General features: G+C 35.0%; 2 protein-coding genes across 2 annotated transcripts; both read left to right on the forward strand.

Annotated features, from left to right (window-relative positions):
• Window positions 261-8,505, forward strand: LOC109948979 (cyclic nucleotide-gated ion channel 1-like). Its single transcript, XM_020563116.1, has 12 exons — window positions 261-368; window positions 626-682; window positions 787-840; window positions 1,478-1,531; window positions 1,696-1,749; window positions 2,195-2,627; window positions 3,271-3,471; window positions 3,754-4,034; window positions 4,921-5,032; window positions 6,320-6,586; window positions 7,952-8,325; window positions 8,421-8,505. The coding sequence occupies exons 1-12, from the start codon at window positions 325-327 to the stop codon at window positions 8,422-8,424; spliced, it is 1,935 nt and encodes a 644-aa protein (XP_020418705.1). The 5' UTR covers window positions 261-324; the 3' UTR covers window positions 8,425-8,505.
• Window positions 8,421-12,796, forward strand: LOC18779345 (putative cyclic nucleotide-gated ion channel 13). The gene is made up of 5 exons (XM_020563118.1): window positions 8,421-8,671; window positions 9,776-9,989; window positions 10,067-10,243; window positions 10,347-10,588; window positions 12,209-12,796. The coding sequence occupies exons 1-5, from the start codon at window positions 8,495-8,497 to the stop codon at window positions 12,608-12,610; spliced, it is 1,212 nt and encodes a 403-aa protein (XP_020418707.1). The 5' UTR covers window positions 8,421-8,494; the 3' UTR covers window positions 12,611-12,796.

Below are 13,029 nucleotides of genomic sequence, written 5' to 3' on the forward strand. Positions count from 1 at the left end.
GATAATTCAGAAGTGATCGAAGTTTCACACCTTGCTTACAATATCCAAAAGGAATTAACAGCTCAATTACAATAGTTGCTTCATTTACTTTTTATCGTTAATAGCTCAAAACTAAACTTTACCTGTTCTCTGTAGATAGGTATTAGCTGACTAGAGTCAACTTTCCAGCTCAGCTCATCAAGTTTTGTTATTGTCCTGTATAAAAAGCAATTGTTCATTCAATGCATGCGATTGTTCATTCATATACAGACAAATAGAAATCAGTTTTTCTCTCCAGATTTTTTTCGTTTGGTCTTCTTCGATTCACACACATCCTCTGTTTCCATGGATGAGGAAGGGGGAGAGGTAACCATCCCTTCAAGTTCCAGGTAAGTCGTCATTTGTTTTTCTAATGCATATATATATATATTACAGCTTTATTCACGAATATTGGGGAAGCCACGTAGGCTGTAGCACTACGCGCGTTTGGTTCGCAGTAATAAGAATCAAAATTTGTGGTTTCACTAATCACTAGTATTTGTCTTTTATTTCCTGACTAGTTCAGGTTGGTTTATACAAAAACCAAAAAGGGGTAATCTGAAATAAGTTGGAAAACCACTTACTAATGCAATTGTTTATATTTCAGGACTATCGCCCCTGAGAATAGTAATGATGTTCTTGCACGTGTGGCCCATATCGTGAGGTTAGTATATGCATATAACCTTGGGTCGAAAGGTTTATTGGTTCTTATTATTCATTATTGTTTTCTTATATATGTTAATTAATTTATGCCTATATTGTTTTCAGGACTCTCGTTCAGATTATTGTGGGCATTCTCGCATTTGTGGCCAAAATCGTGAGGTTAGAATATGTACATATATATACATACCTTTTAGGGCTTTCAGATAACCATCCTTACAGTTTAGCAAGATACTAGTTAGATTTAATTCGAGCTAGTACTTAGCTTGCTAGTCTTTTTTTTATTTTTATTTTAGATTTATTACAGCTTAATTCATGAATATGGGGGGCCACGTGGGCTGTAGCAATACCTGCGTTTGGTTCGCACACTGGGTTCTTTCAAAATGAAATTGTCCTGCCTATTTCAAGCGCATGAAAATGAAAAAATTGGTCCATTTTAACATGACATATTATACATATAGGATTTATTTGGAGAGAAAAATTCAAAATTACCACATATTATACATATGGGGTCTATTTTAACCCAAAGTATTAAACCGGATTTTAAGTTTTTATTGTCTTTGATTTGTTGGATTTGATTGAACTATCGAATGAGATCACCTTAATCCACCATTAGTTACATCAAGAATTATTATTTTGAGATATATTGTTTTTTTTTTTTTGTCTTTTATTTCCTGACTAGTTCAGGTTGGATTATACGAAAACCAAAAAGGGTAATCAGAAATATTTATTTTAAGATGACTTTTGTTGAAGAAATAAGTAGGAAAACCACTTACTAATGCAATTGTTTATACTTCAGGACTATCGCTGAGGTTATTATTCATGTTCTCGGACGTGTGGCCGATATCGTGAGGTTAGTATATGCATATAACTTTTGGTCAAAAGGTTTATTGGTTCTTATTATTCATTATTGTTTTCTTATATATGTTAAACTCTTAATTAATTTATGCCTATATTGAAGTAAGTAAATACAAGAAATCAAAAGGACAAACTAACCTGCAGTCGTTTATATTTCAGGATTCTCATTCAGATTATTCTGTTGGTTCGCATATTTGTGCCCAAATTCATGAGGTTAGTATATGTATATAGCTTGCTAGTCTTTCAGGTGACCATCCTTATAGTGTAGTTAGATTTATTTCGAGCTGGTACTTAGCTTGCTAGTCTTTTTTTACGATTTAGGTTTATTGATTCTCATTATTCATTATTGTTTTCTTATATATGTTAATTAATTAAAAGAAATTTATAATATAACTCATTTCTTATATTGATTTTATATATAAATCCTAAAACCTATAAATTGAAGAAAAAAACCAAAACAAGGGTAAGCTGTAATATTTTTTTAATTTGAATAATGTGTGAAAAAAAAAAACCAAAACAAAGGCAAGCTGCATTATGAATTTTAGAAAGAAAAAAAACATTGATCGTATTGTTTTAAATTCAGAATATGGATGCTACTAAAAGTCGTTTGTACATATGATTCGTTTTTCTTTTCCCTTATGACATCGTTTCTTATCAGCAAGTTTTTCGATTTCGGCGACGAATACTACAATCATGAAATGAAAAAGAAGGGACTTCTTTGGCGCGTCTTCTTTTCTCCATTAACGAGGAAAAATGCATTTATAATATCATGTATTGCAGTGTCAATAGATCCTTTGTTCTTTTACATTCCAGTCATCGATGAGAAGAACAAGTGCCTTGGAATAGACAAAAGGTTGAAGACTGCAGCTCTTTGCTTGCGAGCACTTCCTGATGCCGCTTTCGTACTGCATACTATAAATCATGTGTTTATGCTACTTGGTGGAGTGCTTATAAGTTGGGTGCCCTGGATTCGGGTGCCAGAGGTTGGTGCTTTTGTATTCCTCGTTGGAATACTTGGAATACTTGTAATACTTGTCTTCAGCTTTTTGAGTATATTAATTGGCGCTTTCCTTATCCTTCCCATCCCACAGGTAAGAGATTGAAATCTCAACTTTTGTTGCTTAAATAATGCAAACGTTTGAGTTCCTAAATATGCTTTTAATTAGGAGATATACCTATTTCATGCTAAAAATGTTTTTTAAAAAAACCCTTGTATTACACTTATTCAATGCCACATCAACTGTTGGAGCTATGTGGGTGATGAGGTAGGTATTAATATTATAAGATACACATAATCTACCTAAACAAAAGGTCAAAGTGAAGATCTCACGTGTGTAAATGAAGAAAATGCATGAGCAGAAAATTGATTTTAGCATTCTGCTTTATTAGTATGCAGTCAAGAAAACCGACAGGAAGACAAAAATTAATATACCAACACATGCATAAAACTCACAAATCGTCACCAAATGGATTGGTTTGATTCGTTTGTGCTACTAGTTTGAGGCCTAAATCAAATCAGTCTAAATTGTGTCGCTACATTAATTTGGTGTGTAGTTTGAGACCAGACCACTTATAAGATGTTGTTTTACCTTCGTCTGCATAGTTGTACTTGAAATTTTTAGATTTTGCTTGTCTTAAACGGAAAATCAGTCAAGGTCAACCTTTTCTCTATGCGTACATAGTTAGATTTTGCTTATTCACTCTTCTCTAAACCAGCTGTTTTTTTTTTCCCAGTTGGCAATAGTAGTTTTCTTTTTCAAGTCAGCAGGCTCTGGACATTTCGGCCAAAGAGTGACCACCGTGAACGTGTTCCTTGTTATGCATTATCCGGCCAGGGTTTTCTTAATCTACAGATTCAGTAAATATCTCAAGAACAAACCCAAAACAGGGGTTCAAGCTGCATTATATTTTTTCTTCTACGTTCTTTCTAGTCATGTAAGTTTTTTATCGCCATGACTCATAAATCACAATTTTATGTCTAATCTTTAGCTTTGTAACTGCTACACAACCAAGGGCTCTTTGGGACCATAATCACTTATAGAGAGAAACACCTTCCACGTGCTTTTTCATATAATTATTTCAAGTGATTTTGCTGAAAAGCACATGGGAGAAGTGATTCTCCATAAAAGTGATTATTGACATATTCACAATCATTAATCAAAATTGGACTAATCTTTTTGAAGATGATCTAATCATGAATAAACATTTTGTGATTAGGTACTTGGAGGTTTTTGGTATTTCTTTTCTATTCAACGAGAGATATCATGCTGGCATCAATTCTGTGAAAATGCTATAAGTTGTGGAGCCACTGATTATTGCAGTGGCAGTACTTCACGAAATATCACCTTCCTAAATGAGTTATGCCCGTCAAATCCACCAAATGCTACCGTATTTAATTTTGGAATATTTCTTGATGCCATTCAATATGGAATCACAAGATCAATGCATTTTCCAACCAAGTTCTTTTACTGCGTATGGTGGGGCGTCAGAAATCTAAGGTATGCATATATATATATATATATATGTGTGTGTGTGTGTGTGTTTTAAGCTATTGATAGTGTAGAGGAATTTCATATACTTTTCCACTTCTAACTAAAACAGAACTTTTAAAATGGATGCCCTGTAGGATAAAAGTGGTTTAGGTATTATCATTTATTTACAAAACTATATGTCATTTTGGTTACAAGCAGTTTTTTTTCTCAAATAATCCCTAATTCCTAGCATTTCAAAAATCCGGAATTTATTGAACATGATTTATTTTCGAAATCCCTAAAATTTCTCTAGTAAGAAAAGAGAGATATGAGAAAATAGTTGTGTAGTTTTCTTCTCATTGGCACCTTTATTTTCCTATTTGTGGTTACATGGATACCGCCCAAGAGATACTTTGTCTGAAGGACAGCTTGTTGGGTCATTACAAATTTTATTTTAACAATTCAAATTATCTATTTTTCACGTCTTGATTCATAAATCATCCTTGACAAATACAGTATTTCAAGAAAATATTAAAATGACAACCATCATTGAGTGGTAAAATGGATTTTGATTCAAGTAATTTTTTGTAAGGATGATATTTGAAGAAATACCCAAAAAAGAGTAATAAAGGGTTATTTGAGGACAGTTCTGATCTCTTGGACCACAGGAGTCTAAGAGATTTGTGGTCACCCACAGTTGGATGTAAATTCAATGGTTCAAAAAAGTTTTTTAAAAAGAGTACAAGAGTGAGTGAACCGTTGAATTTACATCCAACAATGAGTGACCACAAATCTCTTGAATCCCTGTAGTCCAATAGATCATTACTATATTTGAAGAATCTGTTAATTAAGACTCTCTGTATATCCTAAATATTTCATATCAATATATTAAATACTTAATTGGTTGTTGCAGTAACTTTGGTACGAATATGCAAACAAGTAGCTATGTGTGGGAAAACTGCTTTGCAATTATCGTTTCTTTGATTGGCCTGCTATTATTTTTATATCTCCTTGGAAACCTACAGGTACGCTGGTGTTGAATCATGTTCATGATAATTTTTTATAAATAAAAAAAAAAGAATCATGATGAATATTTTCCTATTATTTTTATATCTCCTTGGAAACCTACAGGTACGCTGGTGTTGAATCATGTTCATGATAATTTTTTATAAAAAAAAAAAAAAAGAATCATGATGAATATTTTCTTTTTTTGTTGATGAATTAATCTCTTGATATTAGTAAAATTTTTAAATTATTATTCAGTTATTCGCGTGTGAAAGGATTTTCATCAATTTGGTCACTGACTTGTCAAATGTTAACATTATTTCATTTATAAAAAAATATTGAAATATTAATTAGTTAGTTTAAAATTAATAAATATACATAAACTTATGTTATAAATTTTAATAATAAAATAAGATTATTTACGAGAAAAAAAAACAGCCCCTAGAACCTGAACCCGACAACCCCCAGCACCACTCCTCCCACCGCTCCCACTCCCACTCCCACCAAAACCCAACCCTTCCCCATCGCCAACTGCCACCCCCCAACCCGTGGCCACCATTTCCTCCGCATATCCCCACCCTGATTTATCCTCCTCTATGTCCAAATCTGATCGCCCCTAGCCATACCCGCCACCACAAATCCACACTCAATTCCACCAATCCGATCTGCTTCCAGCCGCAGCTATCCGAATAAAGTAACCAGAAACTCCACACCCAGTCACCACTTGAAATCCATAGACACCAAAACCAAAATCTCAAACACGAGAAAAATAAATCCATACATAAACAACAGAGACAATAAAATTATGGGAAGAAGGAAAAATGTGGTTTTTTTTGGATGGGGTTTGGTAGTTCGGGTGATATCTTACTTCGTTTTTTATTTTAATGAATATTTTAATAAATTTTTAACATAAAACTGACAAAGTGGCTTAAAATGTTAACGTTTGCCAAGTCAATAACGGAATTAATGAAACTAAAAACTCAGATATTAAAATAGATTTTTGGAATAGACGGAATGATAAAAATGCAAGTTTTGAAGAGTTTGTATGCAAAATAATTCAGCTCCAGTACATTTCGCATTAGCGCCTCGAGCTTGACCGTATTTTTCAAATTTTGTCCATAGTATGGGTTCGATTACATATTCCTTTATCCTTTTCCTTTTCAGTGAATGGCTATTTTTATGCTTTTTTATATAAAATATCTCCTATTGAGAGGGACGATAACAGTTTAAACTTACACCCACTACATGAATGTATAGTTTATGCATATTTAATATGACGAACTAGCTTCTTGTTTGTTATGAAACAGATATATATGCAACAAGCACTCCAAAAATCGTTGGATAAGGAGGAGTTAGGACGGAAGATAGATAAGAAAAAAAAAAAGATAAAAAAGTGCATGGAAATGCATGGCATTTCAAATGATACGGTTGGAAGAATTTTGGGTGGTATTAGAGAAAACAAATTGGAAAAAAACATAGATGGTGAAGTGGATGTGAATTATATCTTCTCTGTTCTTAATAAGGATAAGAGAGAAATTATGAGACACGATATTTGTTGGAAGAAGCTGAAAAATGTAGGTTCCCTTTCCTCTCTCTCTTTTCTTGGTGTAAGTATGATAGTAGGGTTTTTAATTTTTAATTTTATTATATGAAATGGATATGAATTAAGGGGGTATTCAAAGTATTCTATTATCATGAACAGTATTTCAGTGGTTTTGTTTTGTCTTTTTGGATTTATAAAGTTATGTGAAACTATTTTGAAATCTGAGGGATGTTTGTGTAATGTCTAGGACTTTGTGGGTTTTGTAAAAACACGAACAATCTCAAGAGTAGTTATTGTAAAGAAGGCCAAGAATCTCCTTTGTGGAGATGGGATCTAGGCACAGTCTAATGGAAATGTAGGGCATGACCAATAAAATCTGAGTACAAGAGGAGCGCTAGCTGCAGCCAAGCTGTCTGCAAGGTGTTTGATGTTTTGAAGATAGTCGAGCTAACGTTCTATCTGTTCATGAGCCTACAATGTAGGGTCGAATGGTCTTAGATAAAGAAGCATGAATCCAAATGCAACACGTGCGCTCATTCTTGATCCATGGGTAAAAGATGGGTTCTCTTGCTTGGTGGGATGACCATCAGTATCAAGGAGGAACTGTGGGTGGACATGGTTCTGTGCCATCAAGCACACCTATCATATCATAGGTTTGAAGGATAGGGTAAGCTCTTTCCAAAGCATGTAATTGTGTTTTTGATGCTTAATGGGGAAGAGGTTAGACGCATGTTGAATTGCGACTAGGGGATGATAAGAAGAAAGGGTAGGAGCTGGGGTTAAAAAAGAGGATTAAAGAAGGGGTTCTTAGATCTAGGTTCAAAACGATTAGCTGTCATTGGGTTTAGTCCGCGTGTTTTTGGTTTTAGATGTAGGTCATTTGACTTTTATTACTCTTTTTATTGTGTCGATTTTACCCTTTGAGATACATAAGGAAAACATTGAAAATCTAAATTTAATGAATTATTTACTTGTAATTGAATTTCATAATTTAAATTTGGAATTCTTTCATTGATAATATTTACCTAATATATGGGTAAAGTACAAATTAATCAATTGAAGTAAAGGCCTCTATATTATACTAATCAATTAGGCAATCGCCCACATTAAATACGTACCTAACATATAGGTAAATAGTGTTCTTATTAGCAACGAAAAAAACTTAGTGATAAATCGTGTTACCTATAAGTCATGAACATAAATTAGAATACTACCTATATGTTAGGAACATAAATTAGAAGACTACCTATAAGTCAGATACAGAAATAGACAAATAAAATTGTATGTTACCTATAAAAAAATGTACATAAAATACTATTATTCATTGTCTAAAATATGACAAATAAAATTTGTATGAGGATTATGGTTAAATTTTCTGATATATATATATATATAGGCAAAGGAACTTCAAAATATGAATGATCAAGACTTGCAAATGATCTGCCCCTATCTCAAGCCAAAGATCTTCAAGGAGAATGAGATTTTGGTTGAAGCGGGACAGCCACTTAACGCAATGCTCATTATTATAGCAGGCTCTATGCAGGCATACCTGCCAATTAGGGATGTTGGAGATGCACATCCCTCAACCTCATTTGAAACTCTTGGCAAAGGTATGCTTGTTGGAGAACAACTTCTGGATTGGGCAGCAAAAACCAAAACTTTCGATGACCAGCCTGTTTCGTTCAAAACTATCCGATGTTCCGAAAAAGTAGAAGCCTTTGCTCTCACCGTTGATGACTTTAGTGAACATCAAAGTCAAGATGTCAAAAGGTGAAGTTTAGACAATCCTTGAAATTTGAAATAGTTGGCGCTTCTTTTTATTATTTTATTATTTTTATAATGTAGTTGGCGCTAATTTGAAACAGGTGACTTTCGCACTATTTATGCTGCTTTGCGTATACATGACAAACATGAGAAACTACAAGCAATATTTTTGTGGATGGCAAGAAATGGCATTTTTGATGATGTGGCGATAGATATTATGCATGGTATTAGTCAAAACAAATTGGAAGAAAAAATAGATGATGAAGTGGATGTGAATTATATTTTCTCTATTCTTGAAGAATACGGGAGAAGCATTGTGAGGCGTCATTTCTGCATGGAGACTCTAAAAAAAGTAGGTTCCTCTTTCTCTCTTTTTTTTGGTTGTTGTCAAAAGTATGTTTCTGAATCTATATATATAAAACTCTTCAGAGTCATATAAAAATAGATCCTTGCAACCTGAAGGCTCTATATATAATAACCCACTTATGTTACAACTCTAACTAAAATTAAATTTTTGAATCAAATGCTGCCATTGAATCTCTCTTTTAATTGGCTACCCTTTTTAACACCACTTGTTTCTATGTTGAGATGTTTGCTGCTAGGGTTTATTACAAGAATAATATATCTCTCACTGTCATTCATTTGCACAAAGGAAAAACGTATATATTTTAGGGTACTGTGTGAGAATTAGAACAAACAAACCCTATATATTTTCCTATACAAGAAGTCTATAGAATTAGAACAAAGGAATACAAGGAAGAATAGGCCTTGGCTCATCCATATCCCTTCCACGTAGGTACTGTGTGAGCTGGCTACTTGCTGGTTCGGGTGCAAGTTTGTTGAGTGCCTTAAGTATTTTTTTTCTTCTCTTTCTAGTCGTTGGATGATTTGATTGTTTTGTTTCTTAACATACGCTCTCAAGCGGAGTTGTGTTGAGACAATGATAAGCATGGAACTCAAGTGTTGAAATTGGGCTTTAGGTAAGCTCTTGGTGAAGGTGTCAGCAATTTGATAAGGAGAGGAAACATGGCTGATGGAAATGGAGTTACTGGTGATAAGTTGTCGGATATAATGGTAGTCAATTTTAACGTGTTTGGTGCGGGCATTAAATATGGGATTAGCTGAGAGAGGGGGAGGTTTGTCATGGAAGAAATTTAAAACTTTGATAAAAGAGCATAGCCATATAATCTCGGCAGTAGTATGTGATTAGGCACAATATTCACTCTCTAAGGAACAAAGATTGACTTCTTAAAATTGTGGTGGAGCTCATCCAAACGATATATTGGAAGACTATGGTATTATGGGAAGAAAAAAAAAATCAATAAAAACACTCAGCATGCTGAGATGGATAATGGATAATGGATAAAGATCAATCTTGAATCTCTTATAAGGAATTAATCAAAATTGAAAATTAGATGACGATTAGAATCTGATTTTCTGATATATACATATATAGGCAAATGAGCTTCAACATATGAACGATCGTGAATTGGGAATGATCTGCGACTATCTCAAGCCCAAGGTGTTCGAGGAGAATGCCAAGGTTGTTGAAGTGGGAGAGCCACTTAATGCGATGCTCTATATTATAGCAGGCTCTATGCAGGTGTCCCTGCCAATTGCGGATGTTGGAGAAGTAGTTCCGTCAACCTCATTCGAAACTATTGAGAAAGGTATGTTTTTATTTATTTATTTATTTTTTTGGCCAAACGGTAGTCTGCATTTCATTCATTCGAAACTCTTGAGAAAGGTATGTTTGTTGGAGAACAACTTCTGGATTGGGCAGCAAAAACCAAAACGTTTGATGACCAACCTGCTTCGTTCAAATCTGTCCGATGTGTTGAAAAAGTAGAAGCCTTTGCTCTCACAGTTGATGACTTGGAAACTTTAGTGCTCTCCGGAGACATCTTCCCAATGAAGTCAAAAGGTGAAGTTTAGACAATCCTTACCTTTTGAAACTTGAAATATTTGGCACCTCTTCTTTTTTTTTTTCTTTGTTTACTCATGTAGTTGCCACTAATTTGAAACAGCTGGCATTCTCAAAATTGCTGCTGACCCGAAGATACGTGAGAAACTAGAGGCGATATTTTTGTGGATGGAAATAAATGGCATTTCTGATGATGTGGCGATAGGTATTATGCATGCTTTTAGTGAAAACAAATTGAAAGAAAACATACATGCTGAAGTGGATGTGAATTATATCTTCTCTGTTCTTGACGAATGTGGGAGAAGCATTATGCGGCGCCATTTCTGCACGGAGATGCTGAAAAAAGTAAGTTCCTTTCTCTCTCTCTTTTTTTTTTTCTTTTTTTTCTTTTTTTTTGGTTCGAAAAAGAAGGCTGATGGATAACGTCAGAATAAGAGGACTAAGGGTTGGTGTCGTGAGAATTTTCCATAGGCACAAAAAACGAAAGAAAAAGTTAAGGATAGAGAAATAGTGATTGAAAGTGAATGGAAGAGTTAAGGGGCTTCATGTTGGGGACACACCGGTTTCCCCCTAGTCACAGCGAACCCGATGTAAGAAATAAAGATAAATAAACCAAGAAGTCCAAGATGACAATGAGTAAATATATGAGAGAACACACCGAGAATTTACGAGGTTCGACAGATAACCTGCCTACGTCCCCGGAGAGTGACCACCTTCACTATAACATGAGAAAGACACAAGTAGAAGAATAACCACTCAAGAGTTTTATACACACACCTGAGTCCCGTATCCAATAGGATACACCCCTTGCACACCCTCTCTCATACATGTGAAAATCACTCTCACCCCAAGAGATATACCCTCTCTTGAACCCTTGATGAACCCAGCTAACTCCCAGCTGAAACATCCTCCAGGAGTTCGTGGGACTGCTTGCTTGCATCTCACAAGCAGTCCACTCCCTCTCTGCCGTGCTCTCTCTCCCTTGCCTTGGTGCAGCTGAAGCACAGCAGCCCACGCACCTTTGCATGCTTTCTCTCCTTTGGTGCGGCTCACATGCACACCAGCCCACAACTCTCTCATGCCTTTGATGCAACACAAGCACACTCCCACTTGCATGCAGCCTCCCCTTTTATAAACCATAAAAGGAAGGGTGATTTTCACCTCCCAAAAACAGCCCACGTACATGCTAGAAGAGCCACAATGATGGCCAGTCAAAAGGCTTCCCAAGACAGCAGCATTAAAGACAAATGATGATGTCTTCCCATCATTGCAACAAACACCACCATGACATACAAAAATATTCCTCCACTAAGGAGGGAACCTAAGGCACCGAAAGCATGTGCAGCTCCCCCATTTTTCTCTTCCTTTCAGCCATCAATTGTAGACCATGCATGCATCTCCCATACATGCATTCATGTGCTTTGAAACAGGAAAACTAACAGCCGTACATATCGACTCCACTAAGGAGGGAACCACAACACTTGAACTCAAAAACTCTAATACTAACCCAGCTATATTACCAATTCTTAGTAAAATAACAGCCGTACATCTTGACTCCACTAAGGTGTACGCTTGTTTTGATTAAGTTACAAATGATGCCACAGAATCTCCTCTTTAATTGGTTACCCTTTTTTCACAACCATCCATGTTTTAAAGCAATGCAATAATAATACCTCGATAGACATTTCTATTTCTACTTCTATAATAATTTGAATATAGCAAACGAAATATTTTATGACGATGGATTCATGGGAAGGCAAAAAATAAAAAAAATAAAAAATAAAAAAATCAATAAAAACACTCAGTTGGAACATACATGCTGAATTGGATCATGTGTATATATATATATATATATATATATATCTAATAGATAGAGATCAATGTTTAACCTTTTGAAGGATGTAATCCAAATTGAAACTTATATGAGGATTAGAATCTAATTTTCTGATATGTATGTACATATAGGTAAAGGAGCTTCGAACTATGAACGATCAAGCGTTGGGAACGATCTGCGACTATCTCAAGCCAAAGATGTTCGAGGAGAATGCCCAGGTCGTTGAAGCTGGACAACCACTTAACGCGATGCTCTATATTATAACAGGCTCTATGCAGGCATACCTGCCAATTAGGGCTGCTGGAGAGGCATGTCCCTCAACCTCATTTGAAACTCTTGAGAAAGGTATGTTTGTGGGAAAACAACTTCTGGATTGGGCAGCGAAAACCAAAACTTTTTATGACCAACCTGTTTCGTTCAAAACTGTCCGATGTGCCGAAAAAGTAGAAGCCTTTGCTCTCACAGTTAATGACTTGAAAACTTTAGTGGTCTCCAGAGACATCTTCCAGAGGAGTTCAAAATCCGAAGTTTAGACAACTCTTAGCCGTTGAAACTTCATGTAGTTGGCACTTCCTACAACAAGATTGATGAGATACTAAACAATTTTTAAGAAGAAACTAAGCATGAAGGTCAGGAGGAGGTTCGTTTGTTTATTTTTTATCGTAGATGAATATTTCTATTTTCTTCATTTCATGAATTAATGAATACGTTTATTTTCATTTTGTGGTTTCCTTTTTTGAGAAATAAAACCGAAAAATGAGGGCAAAAGCCCGAAGATATACAAAACCACAATGTGGATATCATACATTTCTTGTGTAATTTGACAAATTAATAGCATGTGTGGTGCCTCAGGCAAGCTGAGCCATTTAATTAATTAACTCACTTCGGTCACCAATGAGTCTTTGTTTTCTGTTTCCTTTATAGTTGGATGTGAAAAATACATTTAGCAAAG

Source organism: Prunus persica, chromosome G4 (assembly GCF_000346465.2).
Source record: "Prunus persica cultivar Lovell chromosome G4, Prunus_persica_NCBIv2, whole genome shotgun sequence".
Lineage (NCBI taxonomy): Eukaryota > Viridiplantae > Streptophyta > Magnoliopsida > Rosales > Rosaceae > Prunus > Prunus persica.